The sequence below is a fragment of the Populus alba genome, chromosome 5 (assembly GCF_005239225.2).
Source record: "Populus alba chromosome 5, ASM523922v2, whole genome shotgun sequence".
Lineage (NCBI taxonomy): Eukaryota > Viridiplantae > Streptophyta > Magnoliopsida > Malpighiales > Salicaceae > Populus > Populus alba.
Genome location: NC_133288.1, coordinates 6,205,245 through 6,221,531, shown reverse-complemented (window position 1 = coordinate 6,221,531; position 16,287 = coordinate 6,205,245). Strand labels below are relative to the sequence as shown.

The 16,287-nt window shown below is 35.3% G+C and overlaps 1 protein-coding gene across 1 annotated transcript; it reads right to left on the bottom strand.

The window, feature by feature from the left end:
- Positions 1-5,150: 5,150 nt before the first annotated feature.
- LOC118039404 (lysine-specific demethylase JMJ29) lies at positions 5,151-15,151 on the bottom strand. Its single transcript, XM_035046095.2, has 14 exons — positions 13,263-15,151; positions 13,064-13,179; positions 12,360-12,459; positions 12,121-12,262; positions 11,498-11,561; positions 10,659-11,403; positions 9,602-9,931; positions 8,647-8,809; positions 8,341-8,549; positions 7,820-7,892; positions 7,641-7,726; positions 6,991-7,110; positions 6,102-6,163; positions 5,151-5,489 (listed from the first exon to the last, which is right to left on the bottom strand). Exons 1-14 carry the CDS (start codon positions 15,063-15,065, stop codon positions 5,465-5,467), a joined length of 4,038 nt encoding a protein of 1,345 aa, XP_034901986.1. The 5' UTR covers positions 15,066-15,151; the 3' UTR covers positions 5,151-5,464.
- Between the last annotated feature and the right edge of the window lie 1,136 nt (positions 15,152-16,287).

The following is a 16,287-nucleotide window of genomic DNA, read 5'->3' as shown; positions in this document are numbered from 1 at the left end:
GAGGAAGTAACACAAGATGAAAAGGTTATGGTGAAATAATACACTTTGAGGATATTATGATTCAAAATGCAACATTTGACTAAATATCATGGTTATGAACCGCGACATCAATTATAATTTTATCGTGGTTCTGAACCACTATTTAATCAAATGTTGTGATTTTAAACCGTGACATTAATTAGTAGACTATTTTGAGAAACAATTATACATTTAAAAAAATGATAAGACAATAACCAAAATAATTGAACTGTTTTTGCTACCATCTAGTTTTGGAAAATTTTGGTGTTTTAAGACTGAAAAAGTTCATGAAATCATAATTTTTGTTCTTTTAAAATTTAATCAACTTTATGATTCTTAGAGAGTTAAAATTTTTATAATTTTAATAAAATTTGGATAAAGTTTCTCCTATACAATAAATATATCCAAAATTTTATCACGCTTAAAAAGCTGTAAAAAACCACAATTAACAAATTATAACTAAACTCAATAAATTCTTTCATTTTATAATCACAAAGTAGCTCCAGGAATAATACACACACACACATTTTAAATAAATAAATAAAAATAATTCAATAATGCAATGTTCAAGTAATCCAAAACTATATAAACATAACTCATTTATCTACATCTACATCATCTACTGGATGATCTAGGCTCATCAATAGCATGATTGGATCTAGCTCCTGCACCTGCATGAGTGGCTTCATTTTTTGCAATGACATCATCAGGACTAAACCTCTCTCTAAAGGTACCAAGTCCTTTGTGAAACAAACATTTAATCACCGAGATGTAACGGTGTAAACTTCGTTTTCTTTATTAGTATTGTGAAGATAAAATGCAACCTCTCGACCCCCCCTAGCATGAAACCAACCTAATATTAATAAAATAATAATATTAAATTAAAAGATCAATACATAAAACTCAATGTTTAACATCTCATTATTATGAAAAGAATTGATTACTTATAAGATTTTGAATCCGCTGGACATGTTGCACGTACTGCATGTATCTAGGTGAAAGAGCCTGGATAGGATCCAGAGTAATGACCCAACATGTGATATTCATGTACTTTCATATACTCATCTGTAATCATATGATGCATCTCTGTAAAAATCTAATTCCTTTGTGCATCCCACCATGAAACATATGCTCCATGTCAGCTTAATCAGTCATAATCATTATTTTTACCCTGACAAGTTATGATGTGTGATGCATTACTCGTGTTGATGTTGACTGAAATGTGTTATTTATAACTAAAATGTCGCATTATCTAGTCTGAGCAATGTAGCTCGATCATCTAAAAAAATCAACGGGACAACAAAAATTTAAAGTAACAATAGTATTTTTCACTTTATATCTATAAAAGCAACAAACATTCCCTAACTTGTTTGACCCTCTCCATGCATGCAAGACATAGATGTATATATAAGCATGCCAAAACAACAAATTCTCAGCAATATATGGAGATAACATCAAAATCATCCAAGGGAGTCAAATAAATTAAGGGCACATTTCTCCTTCTTAGATCAATAAATAATACACTACCAAACATATATATATATATATGCTCTGGCATACCTTCATAAAATATTAAAATTATCAAAATAATTCAAGCAAACTTAACAAATAATCAACACATTAGATTTCTAATTGATTTTGTACCTTTTCTGATCTCCTCATTAGCAAATTAATATAATTAAAAAGAAATATCAAATTCATGAACTTATAAAAATTCAATGAAACATGTAATTTATCACGCAAATATCACATTCATGCTCTCTTGCATTAAATCATTAAGCATAGTTAATTATATTATTATCTTATTCTAACAATACAAATAAAATCTCTAATTTGAAAAGTTAACATCAATTAAATACAACACATAATTAATTAAAAATATTATTTCATAATTAATTTAACTTATTTTTATATTCAACTATATTAAATCAACTCTAAATAATGATATTCTTAACTAGTTTCACATTAATTCACCAAATCTTAAATTCACTATAAATTTTAAATTCAACCTCAATAATTAATTCATTTCAACCAAACAAAACATACATTTATAGCAATGTAATATATTTATTTTATTTGTAGGATTAGAAAAAAGGTTGGGGTGTAGCAAAGGGAATAGTGGTAGCTGATTGTATTATTGTTGCATAATTCATTCTATAAATAAAGAGAGTAGTAGCTGATTACATAACTTGGAGTTCAGTTGTCATGGAAACAAAAGGTTGATTGGAAAGTGAAGAAGATGGACTGGACACAACATTTGCTGACAGATTTTAATACGAATTGGCAATGGAAAAGTCCATTAGATTAATGGATGGCCAGATTTACAGAGGCAAAAATAACTCAATTTTCCATTACTGTGAACGTAAATTGATTGAGCATAAGCCATCTTTCCTTAGAACCTGTTTTTGTATGGGATGTTTTTCTAAACTATGTTCATCTTCTGTGATGTAGTCGAGAACAGGGTGGAGAAAATGCTACTGGGAAATTCGACGATGAACTTGCTTAGGTTATTCGCTACCTGGTTTACTTCTTCGATAGTTTTAAAGATTCCTCTTCCAATCTCCCTAACAAATTATAGCCTCCTGTCTCCTATTATTTGATGATTTCTCCATGCATGGTTGGCAAGGAGCAGAAGAATCATCATCACAATCCATTACAGGAAGAGGATAGATAACTCTGTTCTTATTCCAAATACTCCCATCAGATATGGAAAGATCAGTAATTTCAAGTGCAGATTCCGTCGACTCTTTATTCCTAATTAACATAATTTGTCTTAAGAGCATAACCATCTCCATCATGGTCCTAAAAATCATTCATCAAGACCATTGAAATCATAATTATCCACCAGATCATTCTTGGTATAGAAATTTTCATCTCCAGATGCCTTGGCAGTACTGACCTCCATCCTCTGGCTATAAGAGTTATTAGAAAAAACAGAGTCCTTGGAGCAGGAGGATTGACTCACATTACTAGCCCAAACATCAATAGCTTCCTTCTTGTCTATAACTCTTGTATTAACTTCAAGGAAAAGCTCTCAAGTTACTTTGATGTAAGAAATATAACCATCTATCTCCACCCGAATGGTTTTGGCAATAAAGCATCTAAGAGAGGTGACATTAATTAAGGATTCTTCATGTGTTGAACTTCAGTTTCTTGAAAGTAGCATTATCCACCGTAGAGGAGGAATAACCTTGGGGGATCTGGCGCAGGCAACTGTACTTGAAAACCACTCCATATCTCCATCTTCAACGTAAAAAAACCAGGTTCTGATTCGCACCTTCAGGACTTAAGAGTGGTTTATTATTGCTTAGAGTATTTTCCTTCCACGAACATGGCCCATCCTAACCACATCAGTGAAAGAACGATGGTCCCTAAGTGATTTAGTAGAAGAGAAACATTTTCTAAATCCCTCTATTTTTCTATATTATGTGATATCTTTCGACCCTTCATAACTCCATCATGCTTGTTGTAACGAGCAAGATTTGCCCTTAGTTTATACGTGTCAATCCAAATTATATTGAGCTCCTTGAGAAGTTGATCCTTGTTGTTATTACCTTCAAACCAAACAAAACTAAATTTTCAGTTCATATGATTGAGCTTGTTAGGGACATACACGTCTAAAACCTTACCAACCCTAGAGAAGAAGACTCTTTTTAGGTCAGAAGCCTTCCAGTTAGGAGGAAAGCTCTCAAAGTAAAACGAGAGAGGGACGGGAGACAAGGGGAAAGGTTAAAATTTGGTGGTAAGGGAGGATTGGATCTGGTAAGGTGGGTTGCAAGGGTTGGAGAAGAAAGGGGAAGGGGGAGTTTAATGACTTTTTTTTTCTTTTTTTTATGAAATACGAGAGATTTATAAAATCAATCAGAAAATTACCCAACAAAATTAAATTTACTAATGAATCAAGCAAAAAAACACTTGTATAAAAAGAAAATATTCTCTACTTGATCAAATAATTTACAACATTTTTTTTTTCTATGAACATGATCAAAGCACGCAGAATCGAGGCTATTTCATGCAATGAAAATATCATTGAATTCTATTTGAAGGTTGCACAGCGTTTTCTTTTAATAATTCAAGTAATTACATTGAAAGAATCTCACTTCAAAACTCATTTATTATTTATAGAAGTATGGCAGCAATTAGTACTCAAAAGCATAATCTTTCTAATTAGCAAGATCTCAGCTTCATTAGAATCCATATTACATGAGGAACAAGAAAAAAAAATTATCTTTTGCTATACAATGCATCAAAAACAGACAGGAAATGAAATAAACCCTATCTTTTCTGCTGGATGAATAGTCAGTCTTGATTCTTCATCTCAAAACAAGTTATTGATGCTATATTTTGGACAGGTTAAGCCAAAGAAACTCATCTGAGGCGGCAATTTATGACTGCTATTTAATTAACTGATGCTTGTAACAGCAGAAACGGACATCTCCAGATATCCTAGTTTTAAATTTCGAAAATTCCCATATCTTAATTATCACCCCTGTATAGAAGTCAGTGCCCATCACTTACAATTTTTCTCAGTGTTTAAGGGTAGCAAGGGAAGAACTGTATGTGCGCAAACGCTTGTTGACATTGCCATCTTACTTTGATAACGAAAAAAGTCCAGATGGAACAGCAGCAGAAAATCAAATCAAGATGTTTTGCCGTACTTGTCATGAAGCATGGATCATGGATCCCCTTGTCCTAACATGGGCAGAATTCTTTAGTTCATTGCAGGGTAGCGATCCTTTTAACTCCATCTAAATATTAAGATTTGTTTATAGCCATAGAGCCATGGGCAGCTCTCAAGTGAACAAAAGAGTAATAAATCAAATTGCTCATGATGTATATTGCTTGTATTAATTAGGTCGTTCTTAAAATTAATATGTTTTTGTATTTATGCTAATATCAAAAACATTACTTTCATATATTTTTAAACAAAAAAACAATTTAAAAAACATACATCCGCTAACATTCTCAAAAACACCGCTTGAAAAAACTAGAGGCACAAACCGTGATTTTCAGCCGTCCCGGTTCTTGTTTCAGCCATGCAGACTACTCAGACACTTGCATCCAGATTCAGACACAAGAATTAGTAAAGTGAGTTTGAAATTTTTGGGTAATAAAACTCATGACCTGGGATATGTAAATATAAAGCAAGCATTTACGGAGTATTAGTTAGAAACATCCAGCATTAGTGCAGTGCCAATCAATCCTTGTACAGAAAGCATCTTCCTCTGTTTCTATCTCGTTCAACAAAAATTATATGTTCAACCTGTAGCAGGTAACAATCCCAGAAGAGAATCTACTCGACTGCCGATGAGAACAGAGGCGATTTTTCACGGTGACTGCTATATGAACCTAGAACATAAAACTAGCACCTGAAACAAAAAGAAATCCTACCTAAGGATATGATGACACTGCAAGTCACCCCTTCTTCCTCCCAGCCTTCTTTCTCTCAAACCTTCTCGGTTTTCTCCACTCTGAAATAAAACAATTCAAACACTCGGTTGCTTTAACAAAAGAAAATAACAATGAAATGCATGGCAAATGATTGTTCAGAACCAATAATCCAAGTGAACAGTTTTCCTTGACACATGACCAGAAAGAAAAACATCTGCATTTCACATTTGCACCGAGAGGCTACAAACTTTAAGGTTGCTTTACCGACAGCAGCAGCATGAAAATCTAACAAGAAGAGATTATAGCATACCTTAATAACGTTCAACAACAAAAAAATTTGATCTTTTTCCTTTTTGCTCCTCAATTTAATTTCATGAGTGTTCCACTGAGCAATTAGTATAATCAAACATTTCACTTCACTGTTTTCCTTCAGTGGAATCACTTGCATTTAATGAGCAATTCTTTTATGGACAGAATGAATACATTTTTTCACTTATTACACACCATACCCTGTCATAGACAGATCAAAATGCTACATAAGTACATGGCCGCGTCATTCCAAACTAATGACATGAGCATATTTTTTAAAAAACCTTTTGGCAATGATTTAATAAAAAAGGGAAAGAAAGAACTGAAATACGAATATGCTGAGTACTAATTTAAAAATCAAGCATGAATGGTTAGTGACTCACCTTCCATCCTTCATCAGAAAATCTACAGCGCGTCTCGCAGCATGAAGTAACATTTTCTTTATCTGCATCAGAAACCCAGCCAGGTTTAGTCAGTGCATGATCAACAAGTGACCAAGAGTAAAATGCAGTGCAACCAAAAAAAAAGAATGTATGGGCACTGGTTGTGGGTTTTTATGGTGCCATAAGGTAAAGATCGTGTCAGTTATGATAAAAATAATCAAGAGCAGTTGAAAATCACAGTTGTGACCAGAGACGGCAATACTGAGCAATGATGCAGCGCTTACAGTTCAAACGATGATTTGGACAGACAGGCTTGGCTATTCTATAGTATCTCATTATTTTGCAATGAAAGTCCTTGGTCTTCATTCTTCTTGTGTTTATCATATCGCAAGATTTTACTAGCACACCAGAGATTATTCTATTGTGAAACATGTGGTGGCCAGGGAGAAATGAAACTCTCCATGGTATACATACGACAGGACTCCTCAAAAAACCCAGAGTAGTGCCCCCACTTCATCCCCAGATCAACTCTTTTCACTCCAATGCAATTTCTCTTATTACAAGATCCTATAACTTTTCAGCAATAACCAGGATATCATCATAGAATAACTCTAAATTATAGATTTCAGAGGTCCTACATTAAATGTGTTATAGAATGATTAAATGAAGAAATTGATCCAACTCTTTGGATGGATAAGAAGAGAGTATCAAAAAGAGACATTCACAACAGATACAATTGGCCAACTTGTACATGAAAGACTCCATTCTCTAATTCACAACACTTTCAAGGAAAGCATCTCAATGACCAAAGATTCATACCCTTCAGATTGACAAATGGGTTTCAGCACTTTTCATTATTATATAGACATAAAAGGAAGATTACAAATACCTCCAGCTTGTCTTCCTTGGCCTGATGATTTGGGGGGAGAAGACGGAATTCCTCTGTCAAACGTATGCACTCACCAACATTTTCAGGCGAGACAAAGTCCAGAGCTACCTTAATGCAAGACTGTAAATGTATAAATTAGTTTTCATGGAAAATCAGTCTGCATTTCTGATTGTGTGCATGTTCCACTGGTATAAACCAACACATGAACAAGGAAGCTCACTACTTAATGGCAATTAAACTCCCAGATTTAATGTTCAATTTTTTAAAACAAGACCTAAAAACATAAGCACATTACAGTAGAAACCTTGAGAATTATACTTCCACCAAGTCATCAAAGTACTACATCCACATCAGATGTAAAGAAATCTAAACTACTGAATAATTCAGTGGAACCACCTCATCCTAAAATTTTAGGAACCGGACCATAGCACACCAGGAACACTATTAGACCAAGAAGCGCACACCAAAACAAAAATAGCAACAAAGTTGTGGAGACCATGAATAGGACATTGTTAATTTCTGAACCTCCTACGTTGCCTAATTCCATGATCAGGATCAAAGCATTGCCATCAATTTCATTGCTCAAAAATTGACCAGCAGGAATTGCCACACAAAATTTCCAGGTAAATATAAAACAGAGCAAATTTTACCTTCAAGTTTCTAACTTGATGAGGACAGCCTGCAGGAATAAAGACAGCATCTCCAAGTTTCTGGACAAATGTCCACGGTTCAATGCCTGCACATCAGTGTCAGTAACATAATTATAAACCTCGAAATCAAGAGGAAAAAAGAAACTGACTGAACCCATTATATACATTACAGGACTAACCATATTCCTCTTTTAGCTTCCTCTTGTGCTCTAGAGTCAAATAAAATGTCTGGTCGTGTATGGAGTGAACAACCTACAACACCAAAAGAACAGTAGTTCATGTAGTTACTTCAAGGATGCAAGCAATATATGCTACAAATTCAAACAACCAGCAGTAATCCGATTTAGCTGGCCCATTTAATTCAGTTTTGACAAAACAGTCTCTCTTTTCGATCAGCTACCATGCTCATCCCAACTTTCCCCAACCAATTCATAACATTCATGGTGCCTTTCCACGCCCACCCTAGAATATTTCTTTAACAAATTCAAGATTTTTTTTCTAAAGCATTAGTGCATAACTGGTGCCCTTGTTACCTAAAGTTTTACCACAAAATTCATTTTCTTGACCATGAATTTAGGATACACAACAGAGTTGAGCATGGAATATAGACTGTTTCTACCAAACCCTTGAATTAAGCAAATCTGAAAGTTCTAACACGACCATGGGCCAAAGGTAAACAAGACAGCCAACACACGATTACCTTTTGTAAAGGGCAACAATGGATATGCCTAAATTCTTTGAAGTGCTTATCGAGATATTCCTGCAATTTAGGAACATCTTCTCTCCGGAAAATATCCCAAACAGCACCTCCATCTAAAGCGTCAGGCCATTCCAACTCATTTGCACAATTTAAATGTCCACTCTCATAGATTTTGCCTTGAACCACTTCTTCCTTCTCAGTAGATTTCCCTAATTAATTTGAAAAGGCAGAACCATTAAACAGAAAATTGGAAGTCAGGTCATCAACTTCGCCAGATAATGAACACATAATCATTAAGTGACCTACCAGAAACACCACCATTCTCGTTAACATCAACTTTATCCACATTCTGATCATATCCAAAAAGTTCTCTCTGGTCTTGTTTGAAGTGAAGAAGCTTCAAATTTTGAATCTCAGCAAGTTGTCCATCGCTATAGGATACCTCAGCAGTATGCGTTAAAACATTCACCTAAAGCAGGCAAATTTGTTGTGCACAAAATAATCATGAATAAAAGACCAATCATGAGGTTAAATAATTATTTCAGATCCCAATCTTGATAGCCCATGCACATGTAGATACTATAATATCAAGATTCACTGCTGGCGGGAAAAAGGAAAAATTCCACATTTCAAGTCTTAAATTTTTCTATGTCAGAATATATGAAAATCTATCATTAACAAAAAGACCATTTGTCATTGCCCCATCCCAGCAGAATCCTAGTGAGAGAAATCTGACAGTTCTTGAACGTTTTCTCACTGAGAGCTTGCGTTCAAGCATCAAGTTTGCAACCTCATGTTTGCAGACCAAAAAATATTACCTTTTCTCTAAGCAGGTTGGAAAAAAATTCAAACACAACTCATACAAAGAGTATCATACAACAGTTAGTTGAGTATCACTACTGAAAATACCCTATGCTGCTTAAAGTCACTTTCTTGATTTTTTATGCAATATTTGGAACAAGACACGATGCTGATCCCTGACTATAGTTTTCAAAGCTCCCAAATCTAAGCCTGTGATATCTACAGAATAAAAGTAATTAAAGCATGGCTTTGTAAGTCAGCAATTAAAATGTGGCCTCCAAGAAAAACTGAACATGGCACACTAAGGAAATTTTAAGTTGTCATAACTTTTGTTATGGAATTCACCTTTCAGCCTTTTTCAGAAGGATGTGTCATTCTTATTGATTTCTAACCTTTCATTCTCTTTCTGTCACTACTATATCTTCTTTTATCTGAACAAGAATAAAGGAAACAAACATACCGCATCAGACATGTCACAATGAAGCTTGGTAACAGAATCTCCACGCCCAAGCTCTATAGGAAATCCATAAGCAATATATGTCTTCGGCCCCATGTCTGGCTTCAAAGAATTCTGAGGCAACCTGATAGCAAGGTTTAAAGGTCCACTGCGGCGATCACTATACTCCTTGAAGGGCAAACAACAGGTGAATTCAACATCATGTCGTGGCAAACTTTCACCAAATGTTTTATATGGGGGCCAGTCTTTCAGCTTCAGTATCTGAGGCCAATTTTTACCATCAAACCTTCCCTCCGTGTAACCAGTAAAGAATTTATGGACATTAATTTCTACCTGCGTTCATCAAGAATTGAGCTTCATGCTAAAGATCATAACAAGTGATGACATTTCAATACAGATTGCACGCATAGTTATCAAGATAAATGGAGAATGATTCACAGCCATAGTTATCAGAAAATAGCATCAAAATATTTGTGCTCAACAGGAAAGAGATCAATTGAGATAATGAAGTCTACCAAAAATTTGCCAGAACTATTTGAAAAACTCATCCAATTTCAATTAGCAAAGTTGTAGCTGAGTTTTTCTTATGGCGGTGATAATTATTTGGGTTGTTAGTGGTTGAAATAGCTCAGATGCATTAGGAGCAGTGATTGTTTGGTGACGGCTCAGATGGTAGTGGCGCAGCCATGGCAAAGCTAGGTTTTATGAGAAATGGGTTCTTGGTTGAAAGGTAATGCAGCAACTAGCAAGGGGTTTTAGGCTTCACAAAGAGAATGTTATGGAGAAGAAAGGATGAGGAAGGTCTACTGTGGTTCGAGCTTGGTGAGAGACAATATGGGGCAAGAAATGCTATAATACAATGTTATGCGAGCTCTTTGTAACATGTAATCAGTTTCGGTTAAAAGAAAGTCTTTTGTTGTGGATTTGAATTATATGATCGTGGATTTAGACCCTCCCATGATTATCAGAAAATAGCATCAAAATCAAGCAATAAAAGGTGGCAAAATTTTGCCTTCAATGCACCGCAGAAACACAAAAAAGAAGAGGTAAATACACTGACCTCACAGCAACTCAGGCACTCAATTGCCTTAACATCCAAAAGTGTACCATGTTTTTCATGTTTGATCTGGCGGAAGGCTCGCCACATGACCATCGGCTCCCAACTTAACCCAGAAGCAGTCTCAAGCACATTGCTAACAATCACAGGCTCCGCTCTCTTCCAATGGAACTGAAAATGTTTCAAGTCATCCTCCTTGATATCTTTGGCTTTTGGATTGAACAAATAGTTACCATCAGAATCCTCTCGACATGCTGCTTTTAACAACTCGTTACCATTACAGCTATCAGGATTGCCATTCGAATTAAAACACATGCATAGTTCAACAGGAGCATTAGCAGAGTCAATTTCACAGTTTTTTAACACATCTTCGACTTTCTTTACCAACTCTGAAACTGAAACTGAGAAATTAACTTCTGTGTTTGGGAACAAACATTTCAGTTGTAAATTGCCACTACCACAAGCACAATGAATGCTTCCATCTTCATTCGCTTTCCATCCAGACTTTGGCCCTATAAAATTCTCAGAGACAGTCTTTTTAGGCGAACCAGCCAGCAATTCATCTTTTATTTCCTCATGTTCACCATGCATATACTTAAATCCCCTGTCAATATACTCCATAACCACATCCGGCCCACCACCTTGCAAGCATCCAGCACGGATCTCACGGCAACAGAGAAGACAAAGATCAGAAGAGCAATTTGAGCAACTTCTGTGATAATCAAAAATAGAAGTTCGGCAATTATCACTGAAAAAAAAAAAAACACAAAAGGTGGGTTTGTATCAAATCTTACCTAGAAAAAGAAATGGTGAGAAACTTCGATATCTCAAAAAGAACTTACCAGAACATGCGTTCATCTGCAGGGCAGCTAGCATTTTCTATCTGCAAGTCTGCAGGTGGCACACCTGAAGAAATAAACTATTAGTGATCTGACAAGCAAGAAGGCCAACTCTCTATAAATAGAAGGACAAGCACCCTTCAGCTACCCACTCATTCATAAAGCATGCTCATCATAAAACATAGATAGACAGACATCTCTGCACCAACAAGCGGCACAAGCACATGCATAGAGTGCATGCTCATGATTAATTTCTTAGAAGTCTATAACCAATCATTTGTTAATGCAACTTTTAGTTTGGAGTAACTGCAAGTATAACTAAAAGAAAGGTCTTCTACATCCAATCAAAAAGAAAAACACAGAACATAATATATAATGAAAAGATTTATTCTTAAAACACAAATCATGACAAATAAAGAAAAAATAATCACAAGATTTGGGAATATGACCATCAAAACAACAGACAATCATTTCATCCCATAAGAGCAACACTTTTTTATGCAAAATTTATTTTTTATCAATTTCAGACATACTTAAACGAATACCATTTTGAAATTTAAACTGAATCATTGAAAAATATTTATTGCTTATGAAATCAATTCCAAATATTTGAAACGAAAGAATACCCCTTATCCTAGCCTCAATTTCTCTCTCCGTCATTTGCTCTGCATCTAACCGCTTCAGAAATGGAAGAAGTGAACAAAGTAAAAACTTAGAGTGCTGCACTTCTTCTTCTTCGCTTACTTCCAGGTTTAAATTTTTCAGGTCCTGCAGACAAGAGGTAAAGTTGTTACATCTCACACTTACAATTAAAATCATTAACAAATACATAAAGAAGATTGATCTGCAAAATTAGATAACATACTTTTACGGGCGCATCTAGACGCAAACAAGATTTACAGTTGCAATTTCCAAGACAAACTGGACAAGCACTAGCGATATCATCCTCTGTCATCTTAGGATACCTACAACATAAACCAAGAGTTCCTTAAGCAACGAAATCAATGTTAGAGGGATTAAACCATAGACATTTTCAAGATGATTGAAACTCACTAAAACATGTCTAAGCCATGTCGTTTTCTTGTTGATTGTCCAAGCAGGTGCTAAAATTTCAAAACAGTACATCATATGCTTATTTACTTGTATCCAGAATGTCATGTTGCGAATGAGTTGGATTGAAATTGGATTAGATCTATCAGTACACACAGATCATGCATGTTATCACGTGTTCTAACAGTAAACTATTTCCTCCATATAATTTTCGTTGAAAAACAAAATAAATCTCGGATAGAAGAAAAGAACCAAAGCACGAGAAGCTCGCCCCATTATAACATTTCGCAAGCATAAGCATGCATGAGAAAAGGAAAGCACAAGCTAGGTAATAACATACAAATTCATGAAATTCACAGCAAACAATAGGATGAACTACAAATCAATATCTTACATTAAATGCATAATTGAGAGTTAATTTAGATTAAAAAATACCACCCTTTACAAATATATTTGAATACACGTACAATGAGAGAACAAAAGATTACAAGAGATAATGCAAATAATCGTAAACAATACCATTTTGTTAAGCAGGGGATACAATAGCGCTTCCTTTTACATTTCAGGCATCGAATGACACGGCCTTTATCACTTCTCTGGCATTGGTGGCACATTAAACACGCTTCCTCAGTGAACTGCAAATCCAAATTCCAGGACGTAAACAGCCATTAGTTAATCAAACAGACAATATCAACAATAAACCAAATAGATTAGTTACCTGACTAGTGCGCCAGGATTTGCTGCTCTGCCCAACTTGGTCTTTCTGACTCCTGGGCCCATAACCTGTCCCAGTGCAAATCACCAAAGAATCTCCTTCACCTTTGCCTTCACCACTTTCTTCCATTTCTTCTTCTCCTTTAATTTTCTCCCGCACCTCCTGCTTCTTTTTCCCTTTTTGACTCACTCTCTTTTTCCCACTATTCACATCACCGTTTTCCCTCTTTTTCTCACTTTCCAATCCATCACACTCCGAGACCCCTTTCTTCTGTCTACTCTCCGAGACTCCCACCTTCTTCCTGCTCTTCCTATGCTTCTCCCCAAACACTACCTCGTCTAATGCATTATCAATCTCAGCATAATTCACCTTCTTCCTGCTCTTCCTATGCTTCTCCCCAAACACTACCTCGTCTAATGCATTATCAATCTCAGCATAATTCACCTTTTTCTCAGTTTTCCTCAGCCTCTTCTTTAAGGGACCTCCATTCTCTTCCACACCAACAACAGCCTCCTTCCCCTCCTCACTCTCCACCTCCTCATTATCCAATACAGTTCCCTTCTCCTCGTTGTTTACATCACCATTTTCACTCTTTTTCTCACGTTCCAGTCCATCATTCTCCAAGAGTGCTTTCTTCTTTCTACTCTCCGAGACTCCATCCTTCTTCCTGCTCTTCCTATGTTTCTCCCCAAGCACTACCTCATTTAATGCACTATCAATCTCAGCATAATTCACCTTCTTCTCATTTTTCCTAGGCCTCTTCTTTAATGGACCTCCATTCTCTTCCACGCCGACAACAGTCTCCTCCTCCTCGCTCTCCTCCTCCTCATTACCTAATTCAGCTCCCTTCTTCACACCCTTTTCACTGTTCTTTGTAGAAAGCCCTTCACTTTCCTCATCCCCCCCACCTTCCCCGTTCTCTCCTTCATTCTCATCAAAACTCACTTTTTCCTTCCCTTCAACTCCCAGCTCTCCAATCTCTTTCCCTTCCTCGTCATCCACCTCCTGATTCCTGAATTTACCTCCCTTCTTCTCCCTCTTCATTTTCCCTTTCTCTTCCCTTTTCCCATCAAATTTACCTTCTTTTCCATTATCTACGGCTATCTCTTTTTCTTCCTCAGTGCCCGCCTCCTGTTTTTCCTTCCAAGCTAACCCTCTATCTTCCTTCTTCACAAACCCCACTTCACTTTTATCACCAAATTCGCCTTCTTCCACACTCGCCACCTCTTTCTCAGCAAATTTCACCCTTTTCTTCTCTTTCACAACAGATGAGACCCCCTTTTCATTATCACTTTCTTTCTTTTTTCCCTTCCTCTTCTTTCTACCTTCTTTCGCATTCTCCTTCAAATTACATTCTTTTCCTTCCTCCACGCCATTACCTTCCCTATCCTCTTCATTAACTTTACTCTCACTCTCCTTTGCTTTTTTCTTACTATTCGCCTCCCTTAAAACCCCCTCCAACTCCTCATGTTCATTTTCTTTCTTCTTTCCCTTCTTTTTCTTTTTACCCGTATTCACATTCTCCTTCATATCACCTTCTCGCCCTTCCTCCACACCATTACCTTCCCTTTCTTCTTCACTAACTCTACTCTCACTCTCCTTTACCTTCCACTCCCTATTTCCCTTATTTGAGACACCCTCCTTATCGAAATGACAAGTTTCCTCCACTTTCCCTTCATTTTCACTACTTTCAAACAAACCCCCGCTTTCCTTCACTTCCTCCTCAGGCCCACCATTCTCCGCAGCTTCCTCCATCACCCCCTCCGTCGATGTCGCCGGTCTCTGCCGCTTCCCGACTCTTGTCATCACAAAATATTCAAGCTTTTAGCAGGACAAAAAAAAAAAAAAAGAGAAACAAAAAGGAGAGACTTGAGTTTCTTGTTTTAGAAAGGGTGAAGCTTTACTGAGAGTGGCACACTGAGTTGTTTTTATAATTAAAAAAAAAAAAAAAAAAAAAAGAACCCGTTTGTAAAAGCGGCTGCCGCGGTATGTCAAAAATTTAAATTTTTTTTTAAGTATTTTTTTTATATTTTTAAATTATTTTAATATATTAATATTAAAAATAAATTTTAAAAAAATAAAAAAATATTATTCTAATATATTTTAAAAAAACACTTTAAAAATTAATTACGTCACAGTACAATTCTAATAAGAGAGGCAGAGTTTTCAGACACTGTCTGTTTTAAAAAGTGCTGTAAAAAATTGGGTTTATTAATTTATTTATGTTTTTGTGTGTGGAATAAAGTAGGGAAAGAATAGAGAATAGGGCATGGGTTATTATGACTTTCGATTGATTTGATTGATTGGCTAATTAATTGTTTAGGAATTAATTATTAATTTAGTGTTTTTTGAATTTTTGGCGCCAAAGTAACTCTTGGAACTTGGAAGGATTACTGTGGGCGAATTTTTGGGACGGAAGGTTATCCCGCCTATTTTCTAATTAATCTTAAGGTTGGTTTTCCACTATATGAATTAGGCCTATCCGGTTGTTGATCCTTACGGATTAGGGGATTGATCTGGGATGATTAACCCAGCTTTTGATTTTAAAAAAATTAGTCTAAAACATCAATTTTATATATATATATATATATATATATATATATATTTCTTTGACTTGACTCGGTTAAATCTTAAATCAATAGAATATTGTGTTGATTTACTATGTCATGTTTAAAATTGACAAGTTAGGAAATTATTGAGTTAGACACCGTTTGATATTGCATTTCAAACGGTGTTTTGCCTAAATTAAAATTTTTTTTTTTGTTAAAATTAAGTTTGGTTTGTACTTTTTGGATCATTTTGATGTGTTAATGTCAAAAATGATGTTTAAAAAATGAAAAAACATCATTGGCATGTATTTCGGCACGAAAAGCTATTTGAAAACTTTTTTAGAATTTATTTGATAGAGTGTGTGGTGGTTATTTAAAAAAAAATTATTTTAAAAATCAATATATTAAAACAATATTAAAATATCAAAACATTTAATTTGAAATAAAATAATTATGTTTTAAAAAAAATTAAAATACAA

Excerpts from the sequence above, each read along its gene's own strand:
- LOC118039404 (XM_035046095.2), bottom strand. The coding sequence starts at position 15,065 with ATGACAAGAGTCGGGAAGCGGCAGAGACCGGCGACATCGACGGAGGGG. Across the intron at positions 11,404-11,497 it reads GCAGATGAACGCATGTTCTG|TGATAATTGCCGAACTTCTA; the intron begins GTAAGTTCTTTT and ends TTTTTTTTTCAG. Across the intron at positions 7,893-8,340 it reads ATTGTTGCCCTTTACAAAAG|GTTGTTCACTCCATACACGA; the intron begins GTAATCGTGTGT and ends TTGGTGTTGTAG.